Genomic DNA, 25,986 nt, shown 5'->3' with positions numbered 1-25,986 from the left:
AAGGCCAATGAGCCACAAAATCACTCACTGCTGAAGTATATTTGAACAGTAGATTGACAAGAGCACACTCTATGCTCTGTGGAAGAGGTTTCTAGATGTAGTAGGTTTGCTAAATTTACAGTAACGGTTCTATGAAAGCACCAGGAAGTTGTAGATATACAGTAAATACTTCACCTCATCAGAAGCAGTGAGACCAGGGAATAAGCACATATGGTGTTTGTATTCCAATACAGATAAATCCAGCTGTTGCAAGAAAAGCTTCCTGAAAAAGATCTCATCAGTGATCACCACTGGATTTACCAAGCTCCTGTAATCCCTACAAGCTCCCAATTTTAACCTTTGTTGTTTGTGGTGGTTTTTGTTAATTCTGCAGTAGATTTTCTTTGTTTGCTTTGTTTCTTTGTTTTTAGAAAACAGAAGATTATCCCATTCTTCATTTCTGACATCAGGCAAGAATTCCTATTAACTAGGAAAGAATCCTTCATTTCTGGCTTTCCAGGTTGATGTTTGGCAACAGCAAGGGAAGGCATAAGAAATTGCTGTTTCTGTGGATTAGAAATTCTGAGAAAGTAAGGTTTTCTGTTTGAAACATCACATTTGGAGACTTTAAAAATCATCATCTCCAAGTTTCCGGGCATCAGATATTTTACATCTTTATTCCATTTTTAATAGATAATGGGTTCAAAGACATGCCACTTTCAATTTTCAACACAGATCTGGAAAGCTCATATTTCTTTAATGGGCATTGTATCTCAGATTGACTCTTTGAAAATAGTGCAACTTGGTTTTGTGAAGATTCTCATTTGTATTTCCCTGGAAGTTCTTCTCTTTCTACTCATCTTTTGAAGAGGAAAGAGGCACTGGATAGAACCCTTCTGTGAACTAAAAGAGGCGTAATGAGAGTGAACTTCTATTTGAGCTCATCATGTGCCTTTTGTAAAAACGTGAGTTGACAATGATATGTCCTGCTTTCTTTACCGTGGCTGTAAAATAAAGGAAAAAATAAAGTTAAAGAGCACTTTTATTATGTCTACTGAAGGGGCAATAGCTATTCTTTGATATATTTCTGAAGCACATTAAATTACAAATCAAATTCAAATCATATATTTAACAAAATATTTCTGTTTAATCACACAAGCAAGACTTGTAAATAACAGAGTTCAAAGCTCTGGAGCAGATGGGCTTTCTGTTTTAATTCTTCATCTGATCTGCTGTGTGCCAGTAAATCTCTGAGTTTCATTTGCTTTATTCAAATCCCTTGGCTATTCAGGACACATTGTGTCCATTGTAGAATGTCAGTTGTTTTATATAGACTCCTAAACTAAAACAAAACATATGTATATTTAGCATACAAAAGAACAATATGAAAAACAAAATGTTGAAAAAAAAAATACTGCCCTGGTGACCTGTATAAATCCACTCTACAGGTGTTATGTACACCTATAAAGAGAGAGGATGCAGACACTCAAGCAATAGGCCAGATTTTAAAAAGAGTTTACTAGAAATTCAAAAGCAAAAAATAGTGGTAAATTAGGAGTTAAATACTTTAAATTTTTTCACTACTATAAAAATCTTTTTCTATGCCAATTTTAATTTAATTTAATTTAATTATTTTGCCAAAATAGGATTCAATTGGTTTAACTTTATTGCTAGTAATCACTTACACTAACTTTAGGGCTCAGAGCACTGCATGTAGAAGTCGTGCCAAGTTAGTTTGGGCTGACTGTTTAGATTTAATAACACTGTTTTTAAAGGATTTAGCTCTTTACTCTCTTGTAACATCATAGCATCTTTTTGAAAACTTTCTGGAATCATAAAGCTGGCTTGGAAAAAAATAATCTTCTTGATCTCTTCTTTTCCAAATGTGACTATAACACTTTCCACTGAGATGCACATCAGCTTATATTGAGTTACCAACAGATCTGTAGTGAATCCCTAATAGTCTTGGTCTTGATAAATGCATTACCCTTACTGGTGTTTGGGTAGGACAGGGAAAGAAAATAAGCATCGCGCGACATGTGTCTTTACCTTAGCACTTGTTCTTTGAAAGAGAATTCCTGTTGCTAACAACGAATTATATTTGTCTTTAAAAGACTAGACATTTTCTTCTGTGCTTTTTTCCCGTAAAAGCCAGTTATTTTGTTACCACAATCCATCACAAAACAGCCTATTTGTTTGATTACATCCAAATATTTTTAGCATTTACTATGGAATGACATGATAACTGTGATAACAGCCCTTGAAAAGAAAAGAGAAAATCTGGGTTACATGTGAGCACTGATGGACAGGAATCTCAGCCATGGAGGAAAAATAGTTTTGTCCTACTTTCTGAGCAGATGAGAATTAGAGACAGAATGAGCCACTTCCAATTTTAGGTCAATATTTTCACCCAGGGAGAACTCTGAAAAACATGTCATCCTTTGGCATGCAGCACTCATGTCCGTGGAGGCAAAGACCATCCTGTGTAACCCTTGACACTTTTCTAAAATAAAAACAGTTGCCATTGTTTATATACCAATTAAAATAATTCAAGAGGGGCAAATGTGGGATGCGAGGTTATGTCTCTTTGGCTCTGAAGCTATTCCAGCTACCCATTTGCTCTTTACGGCACAGAGGTGCATGAACCTCTGCCATTGAATCATTCACTTTTTACTCCATCTGTCTGTCTGTCTCTCTGTTTACAGACACATAAATACAGCAAATATACACAAAATTTATTTGTTCATACGAAATGAAGGGGAAAGTGAAATACTGGAGCTACGTTGAAAATGTATTTATTTTTGCGAACACACTATTTGTTGAGACTAAAAGAGATTCTGTGTGTATACACACACAAGGTCATTGTAGATAATGTAATTAACTCTCTAGTGACAGGGCAAGGAATCTGAGCGGTTTTACAGTACACAACTTCCATGTACTTTAACAAAAAGCCTTGCACTGTTTTTGTAAACTCAGGTAAAGACCTCAGCATACTTGTTGCTTAAGCAAAACTCTGACATTTCACGATAAGAATAAAAGCATAGTAAATATATTAGCAAAGAATGTGAAAACGTTGCATATTTGGAAAATACCTCTAGCCACTAAGAGACAGTCTGCATGTTCGTGATTTGAAAACTCATTACTTAAAATTCCCTTGGGAAGTCACTAGGTTTTCCTGTTCCCTACTTTTCTGTGCACTGCTAACAACCTTGAAGCAAACTAAGATGAACTACATTGGAGATGCCAGGAAACAAAGTAAAAAGTCCATTGCAGATCTCTTTGAAATAACCTGTGGCTATTTAATGCTGATCATAAGAACTGTCAGGACTTGGTGCACTAAGGGACTTTGATTAAAAAAAAAAAAATCTGCTTTCCTTGTGCTTAGGGAAATCATTGCAGTGTTTAGCCTGTTATAAGTCAGGCATTCATCCAAAATGACTGCCACCTTGGAAGTTATTGCCAGCCTTAGCTATGAATGTCATTGGTTTGTAGGATTAAATCAAATCCTTCTCATGCTGTTACAAAGACAAACAAATCATGTGTTCTGTGAGGATGTGTAGACTGTGCAATATTTGATTTAAAAACCTGGGTAAAGCTTGCAATAGATAGGTTAAGTGTGACATAGGATACCAACTCAAGTTATCTCTGGCAAAATATGTGGATTTTGCATCCCTTGGAGCAGCATCATAGGAAGGAGCAGAAACTCTATCGGTGATGGCAATAGGAGGGGAAGAGGGAAAGTAAGCAGTATTTGAGATCCAGTAGGCGCATGTGATACGAGGATTTTTCTCCCCCCATGGATGCTGGCGGTGCCTTATAAGTAACAGATAGCGAGGAGTTGGTATTATCTTTACTCCGAGCGGAGCTGAGGCAGCTGACCATGCTGCGCTCCCGGCACTTCGCAGCGCCTGCCACTTCAGCAGAAGGCTGGGAGCGATGAGAGGTGCCTAGAGCCCGAGCCCCGGTGCCCGCAGGTGAGCGGCTGCGCGGCGCGCTCGCGGGGCGGCTGCACCTAACTTTCTCCTCGCTTCTCCGCACGAGTAGCGGCGCCCTCCCAGCGCTCCTGCTTTGCTCCCGGAGGCCGGCAGGGTCCCGGGGGGGTCCCAGCCCGGCCCTGCTCCTCCGAGCCCACGCGTGGCCCAGGCAGAAGCGGGAGCCGGGGGGAGCTGTCCCGGCTGCAGCGCCCCGAGGGGCTGCGGGGGGCGTCCCCGGGGGACACCGGGGGTCGGGGCGGGACACGCAGGGCACAGGCTTGGGGCCGCTCCCTGCAAACGCGGCACCCACCGGCAAAGCGCGCGCGACAGCGCCGGGGGGGGGGAGGGGGGGCAGCAGGTCCCGGAGCCGGTTTTCTCGGGGTCTGGCCCCAAACGCAGGTTACCTGTGGTTAATTAGGATTGCAAAGCATCCCTGGCCCCATCTGGCTACATGCATAGGCTACCGGCCCGGCTCGGTAGGCATATGCGGTCTATAAGCGCACACGCGTAGTGCTGCATCTTCTACGTTTCCAGCTAGCCTTCATTCATCTTTGTGCCGCGATTAAATGTTTGATCAAAGGTTGAACGCTAACGCGAGCCGCTTGTATTTTTGAAATGCACGGCCCTTAAAATAGTATTTTGTAAACTGCAGGTGTCAAAATGTTCCCAGTCCAGCCCCCCCCCCGCGCAGCCGTGCGGCTTCCCCCCCAATAACAATAATGCTGCAGATTGGAGAAGGATTTGAGGCTGCAGCCAGAGAGAAAGGGATTAGGGCGAGAGCACTGGAAGTTAAATTGTGCTGCATATAAAAAATGGGCGGATTGGTCTCTAGATGAGAGCTTGGTACCACCTTCCTTTCTAAAATAAAATCTCTCTGGCATGAAGTCACAGCCTATTTCACATCCGGTTTACCCTGGGACGTATTACTACTGTCTTGCTAAAGAGAAAGCTTTTGTTGTAGAGAGCGGCGGCCGGAATATCGGCGAGGGAGATTTGGCTGCTAAAAGCCCGGAGGAGCGGAGCAGCGGCGACGCCAGCGATGGCCGAGGCGGAGTGAGCGGCGGGGCCGGAGCCGCGCATCCTCCGCGGGCGGGCGGGCGGGGACCCCCGGCACAGCCGGGCAGCGGACCCGCGGGGCTCCCGGCAAGGGCGGCTGCACTCGAGCGCACCCCCGAGCGCGCCCCCGCGCACCCCGGAGCGCGCCCCCGGCTGCTGCTGCGGGCTCCGCGGCCAGGCGCGGCTCCTCCGCCCGCTCTCCGCAGGTACCGGCGGCCGCTGGCGTTTGCTTTTTTGCCTCTCCCCCCCTCTCCCTCTCTCCCTCCCTCCCTCCGGCTGGAAAAGCCGCAGCGATCGATGGGCGGTTAAATTTATTTGGGGCTCTTTACCTTTGAGCGTGGACGGATTTGCACCGCTCCCCTTGGAAAAGGTTTATGGGGTTGGGGGCTTTTTTTACCCTTTTTTTTTTTTTTTTTTCTCTCTCCGAGGGAGGCGGTGGGAGGGGTGGCTTGCTCAGGGTGAGGGGGAAATACAAAGTTGAAATGCCGGGAGGAAAACAAGTCGCGATTTGCACCTCAGAACTGTGCAAATCTCTCACCGGGGGTCACAATGCATCAAAATGCCTATTCTTTTTTCTTTCTTTCTTTTTCCTTTTTTTTTTCTTTTCCTTTTCCTGTTTTTTTTTTTCCTCCTTTTTCTTTTTTTTCTTTTTTTCTTCCTTCCAGTGGGCGCTGCTGGAATTCTCCCAGACGCGTGGCTTTCTCCCATTTTGAAGGGGAAAACCAGCGGTGGTTGCACAGGCGGTGCGGGCTCGGGGAGGCCGGGGGCAGGGGCTGCTGCTGTCTAACGCTCCGTGCAAGTCTTTAACGTTTGTTTTTTCCAGCTGCAAGAAACTTTCCTTCTCCGGGATTTTCAGTGCCTTTATGGGTTCATTGAAGCAGGGGCTGGTGTCGGGGGTCTTGGAGGGGAGCGCACGCGGAGCTCAACAGATCAAGATAGTTCAAAATAATTCACTTTCCATTCCTTATCCCTAGAAGGCTTTTGCAAAGGCAGAAGTTGGCAGGACTCGGAGAAGGCAAATTTTGAAGCCACAGATGTTGCCTCTCTCTGTAAGGGGCTGATCGCAGCGCAAGTTGAGATGTAGTCTCGTCCCTGAAAATCTTCATTCCTACTTTCCTGCCACATCCACCTCCTTCCCACCCAGTTAGGTTAGCTTAGCCCAACTCAATGCTTATCTGACGATCATTTGTCTGTAAACGCATTAATTATATCTCACTGCTTACATGCAGCTTTGTAATGATATTTTATTGATTTAAATTGTCCCTGAGAGCGTGCAGTGAATTGGGGTAGCTTTATTTAAAGATACAAAACATTTCCATGAACAGTGCTTCATATTCTCAGGCACTTGGAAAACTCCAGTTCACTATTGGGGGGAAAATACAGGCTTCAAATCTTGTTTATTTAGTGTAATGAATGCTAAAAATCGACTGGATTCCTGCACACAGTATAGATATGTAAAGAGACCTGCAGCATCTCCTGGGCAATCAGTTGAATCTGGAACGCCAAACCCACAAATATCAGCTAACTTTGTATTTTATGATTTGTAGGAAAGCAAAAGAAACGTTCTGGGTTTTATTACTTTCTACTCAAAGGTAAGCTGAGAGTAACTCACTCTGGGGAGAGGACAGGAAATGTTTGGAGAGGAGGAAAAGGTTGCTAATGCAAAAACACTTCCTTGCAGCCATCAGAGACTGGTAGAGACTTAGGAGATGGTGTGTAGGCTGTCAGCACATGGTTTCTTTATGAACTGTGCCCTTTAGCCTGACAAAAATGTTAGTGTGCATACCTAGCAGCAGATTACAGTCAGAATCTGGTGATTGTACTCCTTCTCTGACACAAATATTTCAGGGAAGGGGGAGCAGTATTACCTGTAGAAGAAAGTTGCTTCCATCATACCAAAGCGAAGCAGTGGCTGAGAGGGAAGCACCGCTCTCCTCAGTCACACAGCCACATGCTGACACCTTCCAAGAGCTGTGGAAGGACTCAGGCTGGTTCAAGTCAAACAAGAAACAATTACACTTGTTCTCTGGAAACATTAGGGAGCTGCCTTGTCGCTTTTGCAACACAGGGAGAAACTGAGTAAGAACTCTCACAGACTTTGGGGACAGCAGCTTTAACTTGTAATTGTTTTCATTTAAGTTCAAGAATAATGCTGACAAGAATGCTTCCTTACCACAAAATAAGTCCCACCCAAGGCTTCCATGTCCAAAAGCAGAAAGTAAACAAAACAGCCAAGGCCATGCTCCCTTATACTGAATGAGATACAGTATTGTGAGGTCATTGTCTGACATCAAATTGTTCTGTAAAAGTTGCATAAATTGGATGTTCTTTTTCCACAGTACCTGTTTTAATGCAGGAGTCATTGATGATTATTTTCCTTCCAGTTTCAGAGTCCACCATGAAGAGAATCCTGGTGCTTTGTGACTGCCTCTGGGCCTGGAGCCTCCTCCTGAATGCACTGACTGAAAGAAGGTGAGGAGATACTTTTTAATGCACCTACATATTTTAGGAACCTTGCATTTAATACAACAGCATAAAGCAAATATTTCAAGGGCTGTACTACTACTCAGTGTATTGGGGAAAGTTAATCCCTGTTCAAATCCCAGCTAAATCTAAGAGAAGATTGAAAGAAAACTGCAATTTGTTTGCATAACATCTTTTCTTTTTTTTTCAATATTGTGAATGAAACAAAGCAAAAGCTATCTGAAACAAATTAAACTACCTTTAAAACACCTAGGCAATTCTTTATACTCTTATGGAATGACTGCTCAGAAGTAAAAGTTTCTTTAGAGGAAAAAAAATGTAATTTAGCTGTTTTTTTATTTCTTTTAAAAATTAAATTTAAGTGCTACTTATTAACTTTATTATCCCTACAAGAAAGGAAAAACTTCATTTTTTGATTGGGTCAGGACTGTGACCTGACTTAGTACCTATTCTTGCAAAGCCAAAGCAGACCTTCCTGGGGAAGGGGGACTGCTTGAATAAGGAACAATTTGAAAGCTCAAACAACCAAGCAGTTGATGCATTTGAAAGACAATGCTGTACTGAATCTCTATGAAATATATGTTGAAGTCACAATCTAAAAGTGACTATCATTCGTAATTGTATGACAACTTACCTAGCAACTAATAGATTAACTAAAGACTACAAAGCAGTTCAGAGTATACTTGAAGTACTCTATTCAATTCAAAATTCAGTAAAGGGATTCAAGAAGGCTCACAAATGTATTTCTGGATTTTAAAAATATTAATGTCCCGCCAATAAAGATACGTAATGACCAAAAAGCATTATCAGTTCTGTATTGTCAGTAGTGATACCTAAAGGATGTATTTGGCCTTGATGTCCATAGTGTCTTCTTATACATTAGTGGCTCTAGATAAACTTATGTTCTGGCTACCCTGAAGTATTTAAATAGAGTGGTGTGGGCAAAGGGGCGAAGGTTCATCTGCACAAGTGTTTTCTCTTGGGGAGAGGAAAAAAAAAAAGAATAAAAGCAGGTGATTCATGCAACAATTGTCATCTGGAATAAACATAACATTTTATAAGAAATACATTTATCCTGGTAATATGTTAAGAAAGGTGAGATTTGAAGTATTCACGAAGTATTTCATTTGGCCTACATAGAGAATTTTGTGAAACTGTTTAGCTGTATCTGTATGTGTACCTATATATGTATTATATCTGTAATGTATGCAAGTCCATTCTTAATATGAGAATTTAAATGCATTTGACTAGTATTTAAAAATTCTATGGTGTGTCACTATTATAATGACCTGTAGATGGAGTTAGTGCACAGTGTTTTTATTACACTATGGTTTAATATGAACACAATCATATACAGTCAATTTTTCCTCAAAATGTACACAATTTACATTAAATTTATCTGTTTTAAAGCCATTTTGTCATAGTAACATTACTTGCTTTTTCTTCTGGATCACTGTTAATTCTTTAAGAAAAAAAATCATCAAATTAGATAAAGTGTCTGTGATGCAGGAGAACACAGTCTTTCCATATTCTTTCTTTTCATGAAAAAAAAAAAAAAAAGAAAAAAACCACCACAAAACAAGCACACAAAAAACCAAAATGGCATTAGGAATATTTTAACACGACTGTTTTGACTGAAAAATCACAGTCCCTGTGGACTTACAATATACTTTATACGTATACAAATGTTAAGATTTTTCCTGTTGTGACCATATGTCAGTTAAAAGCAGCCCTAACGGTGCTTTTTGCCTGTGAAAAAATGGTGAAAGGAACAGGTAAGGGTACTGACAAATGTGTCAGCCAGAATGGAAGCAGTGTGTTGTATTGCATCCTTTCACATTGCACTGCCACTAAACCATCTTTCTGATGCCGCTTCTGCAAACATATGCATTTATTTACCCCTAGAATTTCTGAAGTGTTATTATATCCTTTTGCTACCTTAATCCTGATGACCTTCTGCTATCCTTGAGATATGTATGTGCAGCAGCTTGTTTACTGGTGGTGAGTGGTAATATAGAATTTAATCCTGTGAAAAGTCCTCTACTGCAATTCTACGTAAGATGTGTGAGAAAAGATGCTTTGAGAGATACTGCTCAATGGAGACAGCAGGAGAACTTGTTATTTGGTAACATATAGGAAAAATAAAAAAATAACATCTGTGACTTAAAATGCAACTGTGGGTATAAAAAATAAGTATAGACCAACCTAATTTTTATTAAGTGAAATTATATAATATGGCTAGAAGGAATTCATAGTATTTTTATTTTTTTTAAACTGTTAGAGATTTTGTCTTCTTCATTAGGAACAGTGATGTATATGCATTAAAATACCCTGAAAACTGTTCTCAGCAAAGTCACATACTCTGAGTGTCAGTTTTAAAATTTGTCTAAATCTGTAGCGTTACTTATTCAAATCTGAACTGCAAAACAGCTTGGAGGCATTGCCAGAATACCTACATTCAGAGTATCAGAGTACCTTTCCTCCTTCTTCCTGGATTTGATACAAGTGAGATGGTTTGATACACACGAGATACACAAGGATACCTGACTGATGTGGTTTACATAAAATAATTTTGCAGGTATTTTAACAGAAACATATTGTTTCGCATATCAGTAATATCCCTTGCAATATGGTCTTCGCTGATTAGAGCAGGAGGGACTGGCAGAGCACTGAGACCCATGTAGCACCAGAGCCATATGGATAACAGGCTGTCTAAAGAATCACTTGTGTGGCTAGACCTGATTCTAACAGAAGCTTTTGGTATTGACCTGTTCATCCAGTTCAGCAGCAAGTCTGAGAAAGCACTGTTTTGGAAGGCAGCATTTTGTATTTCAGTCGTGATGACTACACGTGTTGATAATGGAAGTCTTCCCAGCAATTAATGGAAAAAATAGTACCGGGTTTGGCTTTAAGACAACTGTAATCTATGATTAAGGGAATTATCCATGACAGGGTGTTTGGTAAAGGTTTCAGATTTACAAAAAAAGGTTGATTCTTATGCCATTTACAGCAGACAGAAACCAGCAAGCCCAAGGACTTCATTCTGATTTCTACTGATGGAAGTAAGATTTTGGTAGCTGAGTTCAAAGAGCTTAATTCTATCCTCATTCAAGGAAAATTTCAGTACCTTTATCTGACTTAGAGATGTGCATTAGGGATTTGTAAGTGAAGCTTTATAGACATGACAGATTTCCATATCAACAGATGATTCCATTACACATTTGTAAGGAAAAATTGGAGGTATTCTTCCGAATGAAATCACTACAGAAAAATGGGAAATAAAGCAAAATTACGTATTGTTCTATGAAAGTATACACTCAAATGATTTACTTATGTACTTGTAAGGATATCTTTGTGGGGTTTTATTTTTGTTTTAGCATTTATTTTCAGTACTTAAATATCAGTGTTCTAAATTACTTTATCTTTCTTATGCAAACCCTTTATGACTATAATGAATTAAACACATTGACTTTTGCTGGTAAATGAGCCTTTTACTGAAGAACACATTGGAATATTGTAAACATTAATGAAAAATTAAGCAATTTAAGTTATATTTGCTCACCATTTATGGAAAGGCATTAGTTTTGTAAGATTTTACTAAAAATATACAATTAAAAAGAAAATGATTAAATGAAAAGACCCTATAAAGCTCTATATTGTAGTTTCACGGAGGAGATTTTGTGACCATAAATCAGTAAGATTAAATACATTTTGGAATTACTGTTTTGTAAGGTTATTAGTTGATTGCTGTTTTTCAATTTTAACTGTTCTGTATTTCAGCTATGGGCAAACCTCATCACAAGATGAACTTAAAGACAACACCACAGTGTTTACCAGAATATTGGACCGTCTGCTGGATGGTTATGATAACCGCCTGAGACCAGGACTGGGAGGTGTGTTAAAATTTTCAAGGTTACATGCTTGAGAAAAATCAGTTAAAACAATGTTATTTTTCTAAGATATACTTACTTTCATTCAACTTATATATACATAAAATAATGCTGATATGTAATATCCATTTTTTTCACAAGTGCCATGCTGTCTTCTACATACTGTTTTCACCCATTTATGCACCCAAAAAGAAGAAAATGGTTCACAATTCAAGAAGACCTCTGAATACTTACTAAACTTTCAAATGTACAAAGAATAAAAGATGTGATCTGACAAATGACAAAAGTTTATGAATTAGGCCTAAACAGCATATCTAAGTATGCAAAAATCCTATTGAGTGTCTTCATAAGAGGATTTGGTTTTCAAAGAGAAAACATCAATCAACCTTAGTCACATAAATGTCTCAGAGAAGTTTGTAAGTTTTTTGGGGGTATGTCAGAATTTGTTTCTTTAACATTTTGTCTTCACAGGTTGGTAAAATGTCTTTCTTCTGCTCTTGGAGCTGAATCCATAAAAAGGTATAAAACCACATAGCAATTACATCTTTATAAAAATGTTGTTACAAAGCCTACTCTTTATCAGCATCTCTGCATTCCAATTGACTCTGATATGTTCTTCAGTGATATCAGCCCAAAACCGGGTCTTAAAAAGACGTTATTCATAAAGTTGGATGTTTTGAATGTCTGTTCTTTTAAAAATCTGTTCTTTCCAGTGCATGGAAAGGACAGCTTTATTTCTTTTTTCACACATCACTTTTTTTTTTCTTTTGGATTGTCCAAGTAAAACGAAACAAAGCAACCCACCCAATCCACAAAGTATAGTTCAACTGATTTCATATACTAGTTCTCAGGAGAACTGCGTTATAAGAACAACAGGACATTGCATTAAGAATTTTGATATCATCTCCTGCAGATGAAAAGAAAGATAATTACAAGTAAGCTTATTCTGTGACTCAAGGCTACCATCATGCAATATTTCTTGAACTGTGAGCCAACTTCTTCCATAGTTTGATTTCATTGACTTCAAGGAATGGCTAGAGACAAAAATCTATTTATAAAGTGTCCAGTAAGAAACACACTTAAAAATGGGTTGGTCTGTATTTTTTTTGTGTGCAATTTCAGATAATACATAAAATAACTATCACTTTTTATCTACCAGTACTTTTGCCTGTTTGCTTGTAAACCTTTGGATTAGTGTAAAAATAAATGCTCCTTAATCTGTGATTAATGCAACGGTATAATTCAGTAAGCTACTATATCACAGTAAATAAACATAGCACAGAAGGCAATAAATAAATGAAACTCTGTAAACTGTGTAAAGTCTGGTACATGTCTACAAGAAAAATCTGAGAACACAATGATTTCTTCTATGAGTTTTGTAGCTGTTATGATTTGTGTTATAGCTACTAGAAAAGCAAACAGAAGGAGATGCAGGGAAAGGAATTTCTCTCATTCTTCTCTCATTCTCTGGATTGCAATTTAGAGAATTCAGCACTTTAGTGTAGACCCTTAGATATGGGTGTGTACGAATATGTTTTATGAAGTCGAACTTCAAGGGTGTATTGGAAGAATAGGTCTGCATACCTCATGAAAGGATCACTCAGTCCAGTTAAAATTCACTCCTTACTTAGAGACCATATAATGTAACTGCTTCTATAGGAGGAAATGACTTTCTTCACAAACTTTAATAGCCTTTTGCATCATTAGAAGTTAAAAGCAAAAATGAGCAGAGCACGGGGGATACAGAGTGGAGGAAAGGCATAATTTGAATGGTTTCTATGAGCTAAGAACCTCAAGATGATGCAATTTTAATATATTTGATTTAGACACTTTATATGATGGGGGAATATATGCTGAAACGTTCAATACATAGAAATATCCAGCAAGAAGTCTAAATCAGTGTATCAGTATGGCATGTTTTTTGGAGGTGGAAGTTCAACAACCTTCCGTTATAGCTTGATCTGTTGCTGCAAGTTTTAAATATACGTGGAAGAATAGTGGTTTCCTTTTTGCTCTCAGCAGTGTCACCGATGGCTTCTTATCAAATATTTAATCCAGACCAGGATTTTTATTATTTACTAATACAAGAACATTTTTAGATTTACAGAATTAGGCCTAAAACTCATTCATTCCATATTAGCTATGATGCAGCTCTGAGAAAAATTAAGAAGCCAGAGACCCTCATATATACATATTATGTTGATGAATTTTACACTGTTAGGCACAGTGTAAATCTTTTTACTCTTGATTACACTGTAGCAGTCTTCTAATTATCCAAAATTATCTACTCTCTATTCCCTGTGCATTCTGAGAATAAGTAGATGAAACAAAACAATGCATGGTGTAGCTACTTTCTCCTACAGAAAGGGCCAGATTGCAATAAGCTCTGTGCTTATCCCTGTAAGACCTCTCCTTATGTACTACAATACTCCAAATATATACACCCACAGAAAACCGAATTATGTGCTTGAACAGAAACAGAAAAGAGAACCAATTTCTCTCTTTTTCATCTACAGCAGAAAAGGTATATGATAGAGTTTCTTCAGTCTGTTTCCCCTTTCTTATTTGTATACATGAAGAATTCAGTGACAAAAAAAGGTTTGTTTACCAAAAAAATTGTAATGAATTGTGAAAGGGCTTTGATCTTGATTTTGCTCTACTTGCTTGCAAGAGTAATTTCCTCCTTTTTGAAATAAAACCCCATGATATTTCTCTGTCCCAAGTTCACAAACTTCCTGTTACTGAGTGGGGTGAATAGTTTCGTTGTTATGTGGAAATACCATGGTGGAGCAGATCGTAGTGGCAGCATGAAATCTGTAACAAGCTCATGGTGAGATCTCATTATAAAGATACGTTATCGGAGCTATACTGTATATTCATTGGAAAGACAGGTTAAAAGGCGAGGTGTTAAGATAACGAAAAATCTAGAAGAGTTGAATTTTGAACCACTCTTTCACCAAGCGTGGAGTCAGTGCTGTATTAATTTTAAATCATTCTTTTTCTTTTTTAACATCTTTTGAGGTATCACTTCAAAAGGAAAATGAAAAAACACATATGGTCCATAAACAGTAAGGTAATGAATATTGGTATTTGCCAGATTACCTACTAAGTCAATACCTGAAATAAAGTGAACAGGTCTGAGCATTTTGCCATTAAACAAAGAAAGAATTACTTCTCATTAGAAAGAATATTAAAAAAAAATGAAGTATGTTACCCATGGGGAAAAAATATTGAATATAACTGAATATGCTCATTTAAAAAATGACATTGTGGCTAAATTTAATCTGATTTTACTTTAAAGGAAACACACATAGTACTTTGTTATGCATTGACAGATTTACACCTGTTATCAATAATTATTGATATAAATTATGTTATTTAGATGCTCACCACCTCCGTACGTGGGCACAGTCACTTAGTCAGGCATCGCTAGGAAATAGCATCTGTTGCATCCATCCATAAACATGGACAAATAACTACATTTACAGTTATTTGTGCTTGGAAAATAGAACTTTTAAAATTAATCTAAAAACATTCTGAATCACATTAGAGGACACCTATTAACTCTACGAGAGGATAATCATTTACAAAAAGCAAGGAGGATGAATTTTATAGAGTAACATATTGAAAATGAAAAAGAAGAAATCATGTTAGACAAAGTATAAACAAACAGTGAGGTCACTTGGGTAATATAATTTTCAGTGCACTATTTAGGTTGTAGAACTAGGAGTGAAAAGATGCTGTCCCCTTTTCAAACACACAGTCCTGAAGAAAATAAAGGATCAGATAGTAGTGGAAAGGGGTCAAATAAAGAGGAAATGTGAAGTTGATGTTTGGTGACCTCTCATAGTAAACCGCTATATCTACAGTGGGAGTTTAAAAGAAATAGAAAGCAACAAGAAATGATGGAAAAAATAAGTTTTGTGGATAAATGAATATTCCATTGACTTTTGTTCTGGATTGTCTGCATGTGGGGAATAGATATGAGCCCTGGGTTGCCAGTGAGACAGGTTTGGAATGCCACAAGGCAGAGAGGGCTTCAACAAAGGAGATTCTTTGCACCTGGTGTTTGAGATTCAGTAACATGAAATCAAGTTTAGCTACAGTTTTTTTTAATACTATCCCCTTTGTAGTGTACACATCCCATCTATAAAATTAAAGGATATCAGGTGCTCTGTGACCTCTTAGAATAACTATATATGCAGTCTATCCCTTTGAGAACAATTTTGTAGTGGAAAAATTGTTTAATACATAACTAAGAAGAACTAGAGTGGGCTTGATTAGGCAGATCAGAGTAAATCTTTCTAACTGAAATTTGCTTTTATAGTTCGGTTGAATTGCTATTAGGTCACACCAAATAGATTATAAATATTACTTTAGTATTGAATGGAATTATATTTTTTCATGCTATCAGTAAGAGCAATTCCACTGTAATGTATATCAAAACTGGGTGTGACTGTCCCTAAGTGGAATGTTGGTCCATCTTAGGCAATTCATTACTTCCATAGAGTGCTCATATTTAAAATGATGGGGAATAAACCTGACAGTATTATGTTAATTAGGTTTTAAAATTCAGTTTTATGAGAACATTATATATTAATGCATAATAAACTTACCTTTTGATGATTGCGGTCTCAACAGAAATTGTTGAATTTGAACTCACATCTGAACTAACTTAAAGTTTAGTGAAAATACAGTGTTGGTCTTCATGTGCAATAAAAATTTAGTTATACCCAAATGTTTCTACTCTAAATAAAAAGAGAGGCCTTTACTGGGCCCTTACTCATAATCTGGTGAAGAAGCACTAGATACTACACTTAATTCTGTAAAAGTTTAAGGGGCTTATTTTGGTCTTTTTTTCCACACCATAGGCACCACATTGATGTAAAGAGAACAGTAAAAATTCATGAGAAGACCCTAGGAAAATTGCTTTGATACAACAGTAAGGAGGTGGGGAGCATATGAGCAGCTTTGAGCTGTTAATTGCTGTGGGGATAGCTAGCATGACACTGCACAGGTCTCAGTCATCCCTTCATAGTGGCATGGACTGTGGCTGAGTAATCACAGGACAGCTCACCATTCTCCCTTTTTGGTCTCTGCTTCTGCAAAAGCAGCAGCATAAAATTCTTCTTAGTGTTTTTCCTGTGGTTCTTCAACCAAAACTCTTCGTAGGACACAGCCAGCACAACTAGTGTGTGTATTGTTTTCTTAGTAGGAATGGCGTCTGCTAAACAGGCATCTAAATCTCTTTCATTCAAAACAACAGGAAGACTCTTCACCATTTTAACAATTACAGCACATGCTTAAACAAGATGTGCAGGGGGAGCAGGTGCATTATTAGAAAAAAGGGAATTAATTTAAACTATCAACATGAGTAATTCTAATAAATGTTGTGCTCAAATTCCAGCAGGTGAGAAAGGGAAATAGTTAATGTATAGTTTTCTATGATTAATGGGCTTATTTCATGCTGTTAAAATAAGTCTTCTCATTTTGTTCTCAATTTGTAATCCAATCACAATTCTAGAAATAATAAGCTCCCTGGGAGTTTAAATCAAAACACTTATTGTTTTTGCTTATTAATTTTGAGAGTTTACGTTAGTCTAGCATCATTAGAAAAACACAGTACTTGCAAACAGTGACACTTCAACAGTTCACTCTGACATGCTTTCATAGCCATACGTGGATCAAAATCATTTTCCACTGGTATAAACTAGTTTATTGCCTGAGGTTGTGTTCCAGTGTCTAGGTGTTGAACTCAATTGTTATTATGCTGATTAGTAACCACTTGGACCCTATGGTTGCCTTATAGTGTACATCATTAAACATAATGTAAAGATAGTAAGTCATTAATTTACTTTTCTGTTTTTTATTTTTTTTTAAACTGAAATCCTTACACGTTCTATCCCTATATTCTATTTCTGGTTCATGAGATAGATGGTACAGTCAGGAGACATGGTTAACGTGTCTTCACAACCGATGGATTTATCCTCGGCAGTAAGATCTGCTCCTGGCCTGAGCTTGTTTTGTTCAATGGCTTAGAATTTTCCCCAGTTCTCAGGGACATTGTGATGGTATTGAATGTAGCTCAGGATTTGAAGTTCCTGAAAAAAATCTCAATGCATTCTGAGCATTTGAAGCAGAGTTTCAGCTTTGCCATGGTAATCAAGCTGCAAACTGAACATGGTTAACCTTGATTCTAAATATATCCCTACTGTATGAGTAAACGTATGTTCTGTGCAGGAGTGACTCAACTTTTGTAGCTTTTAACAAAGCACAGTTGAATCATCTAATTAGTAAAACAGTAAATAAATTTCAAAACTTCTACACATATTTGGAAGGGCTAATGCTTTTCTGTGTGCTCATACACGTTTTTTCACAGCTTTTGAAAATGAGGTACATACCAAAGAAAAAGTAAATCATCTGGTCATCTTCACAGTGGTTTTATTTGGACTTGACGAGGACTGGTATTAGATAGTCTGCAAAAGTCTAACTGATATGAAAATAACAGTCTATTGTGATTTCAGAGTCTACATTTTCTATTGTCATTATTTATGACTTATATGTCACTTAATTATCTTTAATGTTATATAGAAATGAAAGGCACCACTAATTTTTCAATTTCCTCAGACATTTTCCATCTTACTGTGGAATTCTATAGTTTCCATTTTGTTTCCTTAACGAATAATTAACATTTCCTTAACAAATGATTTCCTTAAGCTTTAACTTCTACACTATGACCATCTCTCTTAAAACTAAGATTCAGCTTAATCACTACATGATTCGCTGCTGATTCAGTGTATTCTGTGTTTGGGTGAGGTAAATAAGATAGTCACATTACATTAAACAGAGGGTCACCATTTTGCTTCAGCTGTGACTCTGAGGTTGTACCATTAAGAATGAATGCAATGGGACTGAAGATCTTTCACCGTCTGTTATATCCTAATGACACAGGAGTGCCTCAGTGGAAAGGAGATAGAGAGACTGGAAGTTGGAATAAAGGATCTTTTAAAGAGTCATTTGTTTCATTTTTCAATATCCAGAAGGCTAATAGATTTCATGATAATGTTAGTTTCTCGGTCTTAAGAGGTGATAGAGTACCTGGAACTTAAAAAATCTATTCAGCAATGTCTTACCGGACGTCATGAAATCTCCATCTTCTTTCTGCTAGCTAGCTGTTTCATACAAGAGCACAGTCTTCAACTCTTGAACTTTGTAAAAGTGATGGTCTGAAGGAGAGAACACTCTTCCAAGCCAAGTAGCTTCTGGACAACCACATGCTTCTTCCTGTAATAGAAAATTAAATTCTCACTGTGAACTTCCTTAAGTCCAGAGTCAGCTGTCAGGAAAATACTTAAATTTCTCTTAGTCAGTTGAAAAGGTTGTAAGCAATGATAGGGTCATAGCTTCATTTCACTGGACAGCAGAGGAGGAAATTTCACCTATGAGACATTTTTGTCAATATTCACTGTAATTTTAACACTTCTTAGTCATAGATTCAAAGAACCAAAAGAATACAATTAGTCAACTCAACCATACTGTAGTATCTTACTTTCTATGGTTACAAATAATACATTTAAAATTTCATCCTTCAGATTTCCTAATGAGTGCTACAGATTTCTTTTGCTACTACCTATTTTTTGAGCCAACTTGCTAAAACAAAACAAGTGTCATTCAGTTTATTACAAGAATGAAGGTAGAATCAGAACTAATTTTACATCTGGATTACGTAAAGAAAGAAAGAGAGAAAGAGAGAAAGAGAGAAAGAGAGGAGGGAAGAAAGGGGGAGGAGGAAGGAAGGAAGGAAGGAAGAAGGAAGGAAGGAAGGAAGGAAGGAAGGAAGGAAGGAAGGAGGAGAGTGAGAAAGAAAGAAAGAAAGAAGGAAGGAAGGAAGGAAGGAAGGAAAGAAAGACTCGTCTTTCGTACAGTCTTACGAAAGGACATATTTTATTGCATACATATTAATCATTTATATAAAACTGATTAAACATTGAAGTTGCAGACTTTTTTTGAATGTAATTGAAAAACCTATGTACATTGTAGAGCATTGATTCTGATTAGAACTTTTGGGTCATATAGAAAAATGTATATTGTCACTAGCTTCTTAAACGTGATTCTTTATTTCACTTTTCTTGTGTCAGAACTCTATTAATCTTCTGTATTGACTGATGCAAAAAAAAGAAATCAGCAGACCAAAGTATTTTCAAATCAGAGGGTTGTATTAATTTTTTAAATTTATTTTACTATATTTAAATAGTATTATATAGATGTTATAGCCACATGTTTCTTAGTCTTATGAGTGTTTTTGCCTGCTGCATGACTTGTTTTCCATACATGTCCTTTTCTGTTAGCCTCTTTTCTTTAAGATTACTTTATTATCACACATTTCTCAAATTATTTATTTTTATTTGAAAGTTCTTTGAGAACTGCGTAACTCTTTCCACATCTGATATTTCTACCAAAATCAAACCAATAACAACAAAAAACACACTGGCTTGTATGGTACTACAGTAAATATTCAGACTTACATCACTTTAAGTTCTGAGAGCTGATGGGGTTAGCTCCACTCAACACTGTTTGCATTTATTCCTCCAGGTGCTGTTACTCCCCGTAGCTATATTAAAATCGACAGAGTTATTTTTATAGATGCCACCTTGGGTGAATATTTTCTGATGTGTGGCCTAGAAAATACCAATACGTCCAAAAGTGACTGGCAGGCTGTGAGTAGAGGAAGGAGGGATGTTAAGCTTGTGAGTTTCTCAAAGGAACTTTTAACAGTAGATCTGCAGAGGCCAGTTGTTTGGCTCTTTCTGGAGAAAAAACAGCACCTATGAGACATTTTTGTCAATATTCACTGTAATTTTAACACTTCTTAGTCATGGATTCAAAGAACCAAAAGAATACAATTAGTCAACTCAACCACACTGTAGTATCTTACTTTCTATGGTTACAAATAATACATTAAAAATTTCATCCTTTGGTTTTATTTATCCTTCAGCACCTATGGTGCTGTTTTTAGGTGTCTCGTGTTCAACATTTGTGACACCTGAAATTGTTAGGTTCTTCTGAAGTGGCCAAGGTCATTGTGCCACTGAGCAAATTTACATCCTAGAAATCACAGAGAAGCCTAGCTTTGTGAAATAACATATACAAATGATCTATGTTATGTACACATTATAGATTACTGAATTATTATTCATGCTAATCTGTCACTGAGGCCTATAAAACAAATTTGGTAGTTTAAGGGAAATCTAACATTAGTTCCAATATAATTTAAAATATTTAAACTTACACCTAAAAAAACCCACCTAAAACTTACAAAATAGAATGTTTATACAAATGTCAAAAGATGTAGAGAGGTTTAAATTATATTTATCTGGTAAAGTTTTAACTTGTTTTTTCTTTATTGTAGTTAAGAATAATGCAGCTTTTCATGCCAATAAAATATTTTTTATGTTTGTATACATCATGATGTATTATCTCTCTCTCTTTCCTCTACGTTCCTGTGTCTCAATACTATATACATAATTCATAAGCCTAGGGTTAATTACTACAGACCTGCAATCAGCTTGCCCAGAAACACTGAGTACCCAATGAGACTTTTTGAGTACTGTGTAAAATATTCAGCACTGTTTATAATGTCAGACAAGAAGCTTTATTAGTCAGAGTGACAGGATTTATACAACAGCAGAACTATGGCTGCTGTACTTCAGCATCATAAGTCATGTCTCAAAAAGTTCTGTGGAAACGCTGTAATAAAAAAGTGTTGCTGACAATATTGACTGTGAAATTACATCTCAAAGCAATAAATTATCAGGACTGTATTGTAGACCAATTTTAGAATGGCTAATCAAGGCCAATAATTTTTCTATTTATTGTGAGAATTGGTAGTGGTTAGACCTAATGAAGACGGTTGATAGACACTCACTGTCCTAATTTCCTGCTTCATCAGAGCGTGTAACTGAAGTGAAGACTGACATCTTCGTCACCAGTTTTGGGCCTGTTTCAGACCATGATATGGTAAGTGATGGCCTATTTCTATGGCATTTATTTTCTCTTGTCTTTTCAATTTGAAGGATGGAAGATCTATGCAATAACTTATTTACTCCTTTTAAAACTGTTTTTGTTGTTGTTGTTGTTGTTGTTTTTTAAAAAAACCTCTTGATTCCAAAATGTTGTCAACTTTTATGTGCAATGATTCCTGTTAACTGTGACTGCGTCTAAGTGCCCTGAAATTACCATCTTCAGTGACTTTAATGATGTGTTTTAACAGACCTTATATTTACTACGTAACATATTATGAAATGCATTAGGGTTTGGATCAGTACTCTTCTGAGAATGATTGCTCAGGTCTTTGCTGGCACCTCACTGATCCAATTTGCTGAGAAAGATCATCATCTTAAAATGCAATTAACACTTACGCTTACAGTGTGACATCCATACAGTCCAACCTGTATTTTTATATTAAAAGCTACTGATCAATGGGAAGTGAGTTTCCTAGAACTTGGCTGCTGAATGAGAAGAGAAGATTAATGAGTGAATTAGTGTCACTTATTTATGGCATGAATTTGAAAATCAAATTGCTAGATAACTGCAGGGGATTCAGAGGTTCAGAAGACTGAGTGAAGATGTTGTGATCTCTGGTCTTAAGAGATAAAAAATGTGTAAAAATATGGATAAAGTACTTTAAATTTTGCATATAAATGAGGCCTTCACAAGTAGGTTGCTACTGACAGGGAACGCCTGGTTTGATTACTAGTATCTACTGGATCCTGTGTTAGGATGAATGCTGAAAACATCCTCATTAACTTAAAAAAGAAAACACTTCAGTGTTTTAACTGACCACATTAAACTAAAGATGTTCACAAAAGAAAGAAGAAAGAAAAATAAGAGGAAAAATTGTCACAAGAAAGAAAGCAAGTTCCATTTACCACTACAAAATTATCAGTTATTTAATTGAAACTAAAAATGTAGACAGGTCTTAAACACTTTTATTAAAGTAACTTTTACAAGATAGTTTATTTTCCTGAATGAACTTTACACAAAGCTACCATTTTCCTGACTGCATGGATAACAACAGTTATAAAACTGCAGTCAAATTTATATTTCCAACCAATGGCATCATATTTAGTTGAGAGAGAATAGCTTGGCCAGCACAGACTTTTTGACTAGTATTCTGCTGAGAAGTCTTACAATTGAAAGGCAACCCAGGGAAACAGCCACATTGAAGACATCTCCTCAGCTCATACACAGAATGCTATGTCTAGATACTATACCACTATACTCTTAAGAAGAGTAATTCCAAAAAAACCACAATCATTCAATAACTTCTGCTTTTTTTTTTATTATGGGATAATCCTCTGAAATTAAAATGCCTACTTATTACTCTAAATTATACATTAAAAGATGGGAAATTTCTTGGATTAAAGATTGCCACTGACATCCCCCGTTTGTGTTCTGGTGATTAGCTGAGCAAAACATCTCGTCTTGCTTTCCCAGTTCTGTCTGGAAATAGGTAACTGTTGTGGTTTAGCCCGGCTGGCAGTCAAACACCACACAGCCGTTCGCTCACCCTCCCCGCTCCCTCTCCGGGATGGGGGAGAGAAACGGGAAAGTGAAGTCTGTGAGTTGAGATAAAGACAGTTTATTAAGACAGGGAAAAGAATAACAACAACAACAATAATAATAATAATAGTATTAATAGTAATAATGTGTACGAAATAAGTGATGCACAATGCAATTGCTCACCACCCGTTGACCGATGCCCAGCCTATCCCCGAGCAGCCGGCCCCCCCTCCACCCCGGCTAGCCACCCCTATATATTGTTCAGCATGACGTCAGATGGTATGGAATACCCCTTTGGCCAGTTTGGGTCAGCTGTCCTGGGTCTGTCCCCTCCCAGCTCCTGCTGCATCCCTAGCCTGCTCGCTAGCAGGACAGAGAGAGGCTGAAAAGTCCTTGGCTTGGTGTAAGCACTGCTCTACAACAATTAAAACATCAGCATGTTATCAGCGCTCTTCTCATTCTAATCCAAAACATAGCACCCTGCCAGCTACTAGGAGGAAAATTAACTCTGTCCTAACTGAAACCAGGACAGTAACTGACCACCATTAGACTGAATGAAAACTTCATACACAGTCATGCAACTAGTACACACACACACACACACACACATATATATATATTTAGTTAATAAGCGTTGAATTAAAACGGTAGCAGCTACAGTTTGTGAGTGATCTGAGATTTCTCCGTTTTCTTAGAGATCTGTCTTTTGGGGAAGTAAACACTGAAAAGTTCCTGAAAATTAAACTCCTTTAAAGTATAGGGCAGGACACATGTTTGTGAGAGTTGAAAAAAAATAAAAAGTAATACATATATGCTGGTGAAAATACAAAGTAATACTTGTTAGAGTTGTCTTCTGAGTTGCCTGGCTAAACTGTTGTTTGATTGGTTGAGTCAGATTTACTAGGAAATTCCAGTACAGAACAGCAGGCTAAATAAACAGGCACATATGCTTTCCTACATACAGACATAAATTGAGAGCATCCAATAGGCCTGCTGAATTACTTGGTATTATCTCACATATAGGCTTCAGTGTATACTTATCCCTGATACTTTCAGATGATTTAATTATGAAGTAGAAGGTAAACATAATTTGATGTTCCTGGGAAAAACTGATATGTGCATAGGATTTGGTTTTTAGGGATAAAATATTGAGGCTCAAAATCATCTACTTTCAAAATTAGGAATAGGTATGTTTAAAAAAAAAAAAAGACCTCAGTTTAGCTGCATTAATATAGCATAAGCATTAATGACCCATGAAAAAAGGCTCTCAAAAATACTTAAAAACACATAACACATTGGCTCCCAATTTTCATTTAGTTAATACAGGAGAAAGAATTTATCTACCTCTTAATAAAGTGTGACCAAAAAACACATAGGCAGGTGTTCATACATTTTGAAAAGTAAGAGATTACAGAAAAGTATTTCGTGTAATACTCCTACTCACCTCCCAGAAAAAGTAATGTGTGTACAGCCTACTCATGCTAACTCTTCTGCTTAAGGAAATGTGTGAAATACAAGAAAAACAGAGAGACAAAGATCAAATGTAGTCCTTATCAGAATAGAAATTTAGATTATTATCTGTGTACATTTAGTGCAAAGTCTTCCATACATACTACAGGTTGGTTGTAGATACTCAGAATCACAGAATCATCTAGTTTGGAAGAGACCTCCAAGATCACCCAGTCCAACCTCTGACCTAACACTAACAAGTCTTCCACTAAACCATATCACTAAGCTCAACATCTAAATGTCTCTTAAAGACCTCCAGGGATGGTGACTCAACCCCTTCCTTCCCTGGGCAGCCTATTCCAATGCTTAACAACCCTTTCAGTAAAGAAGTTCTTCCTAATATCCAACCTAAACCTCCCCTGGTGCAACTTTAGCCCATTCCCTCTTGTCCTGTCACCAGGCATGTGGGAGAATAGACCAACCCCCACCTCGCTACAGCCTCCTTTAAGGTACCTGTAGAGTGTGATAAGGTCACCCCTGAGCCTCCTCTTCTCCAGGCTGAACAATCCCAGTTCCCTCAGCCGCTCCTTGTAAGACTTGTTCTCCAGACCCCTCACCAGCTTCGTTGCCCTTCTCTGGACTCGCTCGAGCACCTCGATGTCCTTCTTGTTGTGAGGGGCCCAAAACTGAACACAGTACTCGAGGTGCGGCCTCACCAGAGCCGAGTACAGGGGGACAATCACTTCCCTAGCCCTGCTGGCCACACTGTTTGTTATGCAAGCCAGGATGCTGTTGGCTTTCTTGGCCACCTGAGCATGCTGCTGGCTCATATTCAGCCGACTATCAACCAATACTCCCAGGTCCTTCTCTGCCAGGCAGCTTTCTAACTACTCCTCACCCAGCCTGTAGCACTGCTTGGGGTTGTTGTGCCCCAGGTACAGGACCCATTTGAGGGCTACCCTAAATTTGCTCCAGCAAGCAGACCAACAATCGATGTTGCTGGCATTATGGGATATAGGCACAGGGAAGCCTCACTAGCAGCTGTATTGGCACACCAGGGGAGGGATGTGCTGCTGTCTGGGCCCAGGACTGATGGATGGGATCTGGGAATGAGCTATTCCAGCTGACGCCATATGTTATGAAACTACAGCCACAGTGAGACACCAGCATACCTAGACCATCTGTTTGCAGGAATCCAATGAGGCAGTTATATAGATAGTAGGTTGATATATCAGGCAGTACATGGTGTTCCTACCCACTCTCAAGACACTCTTTTAAGAACAGCACAGACATAACCTGCTATTCTATAAAGAGAATGCCTTGGCTCTGTCTTAAACCTGGGAATCAAGTTAAACAGGAGAAAAGCACTTTTTAAAATAAAAACGTCTAATTTTGGAAGAACTTTGCAAGTTTTCAGGTATGATCTCTCAGATGGTAGATACAACTAATGATCAGATAACCGTCTATTCTCAAGTCACTATTATTTTGTGAAAATTTTGATATATATTATCTGAAATAAGAACCAGATAAAAAACACACACTTTTTTCATAAGGACAAAATGATGTTTTTCTAGTAAGCTTTCATTCACTGT

General features: G+C 37.9%; 1 protein-coding gene across 4 annotated transcripts in view; it reads left to right on the top strand.

Moving 5' to 3' along the window:
- Nucleotides 1-3,772: 3,772 nt before the first annotated feature.
- GABRA1 (gamma-aminobutyric acid type A receptor subunit alpha1) overlaps nucleotides 3,773-25,986 on the top strand; it is a 43,995-nt gene continuing 21,781 nt past the window's right edge. The window contains exons 1-4 of one of the 4 annotated variants that reach the window (XM_040573582.1): nucleotides 3,773-3,953; nucleotides 7,394-7,481; nucleotides 11,274-11,386; nucleotides 21,333-21,400. In XM_040573582.1, coding sequence (XP_040429516.1) covers nucleotides 7,408-7,481; nucleotides 11,274-11,386; nucleotides 21,333-21,400 — 255 coding nt within the window. In that variant the 5' untranslated portion in view covers nucleotides 3,773-3,953; nucleotides 7,394-7,407. Of the gene's footprint in view, nucleotides 3,954-5,065; nucleotides 5,216-5,280; nucleotides 5,389-7,393; nucleotides 7,482-11,273; nucleotides 11,387-21,332; nucleotides 21,401-25,986 lie in introns of those variants that run through there. The other 3 variants (XM_040573581.1, XM_040573583.1, XM_040573584.1) reach the window with 3 other exon arrangements.

Source organism: Cygnus olor, chromosome 14 (assembly GCF_009769625.2).
Source record: "Cygnus olor isolate bCygOlo1 chromosome 14, bCygOlo1.pri.v2, whole genome shotgun sequence".
Lineage (NCBI taxonomy): Eukaryota > Metazoa > Chordata > Aves > Anseriformes > Anatidae > Cygnus > Cygnus olor.
This window is presented reverse-complemented; position numbering and strand designations above follow the sequence as displayed.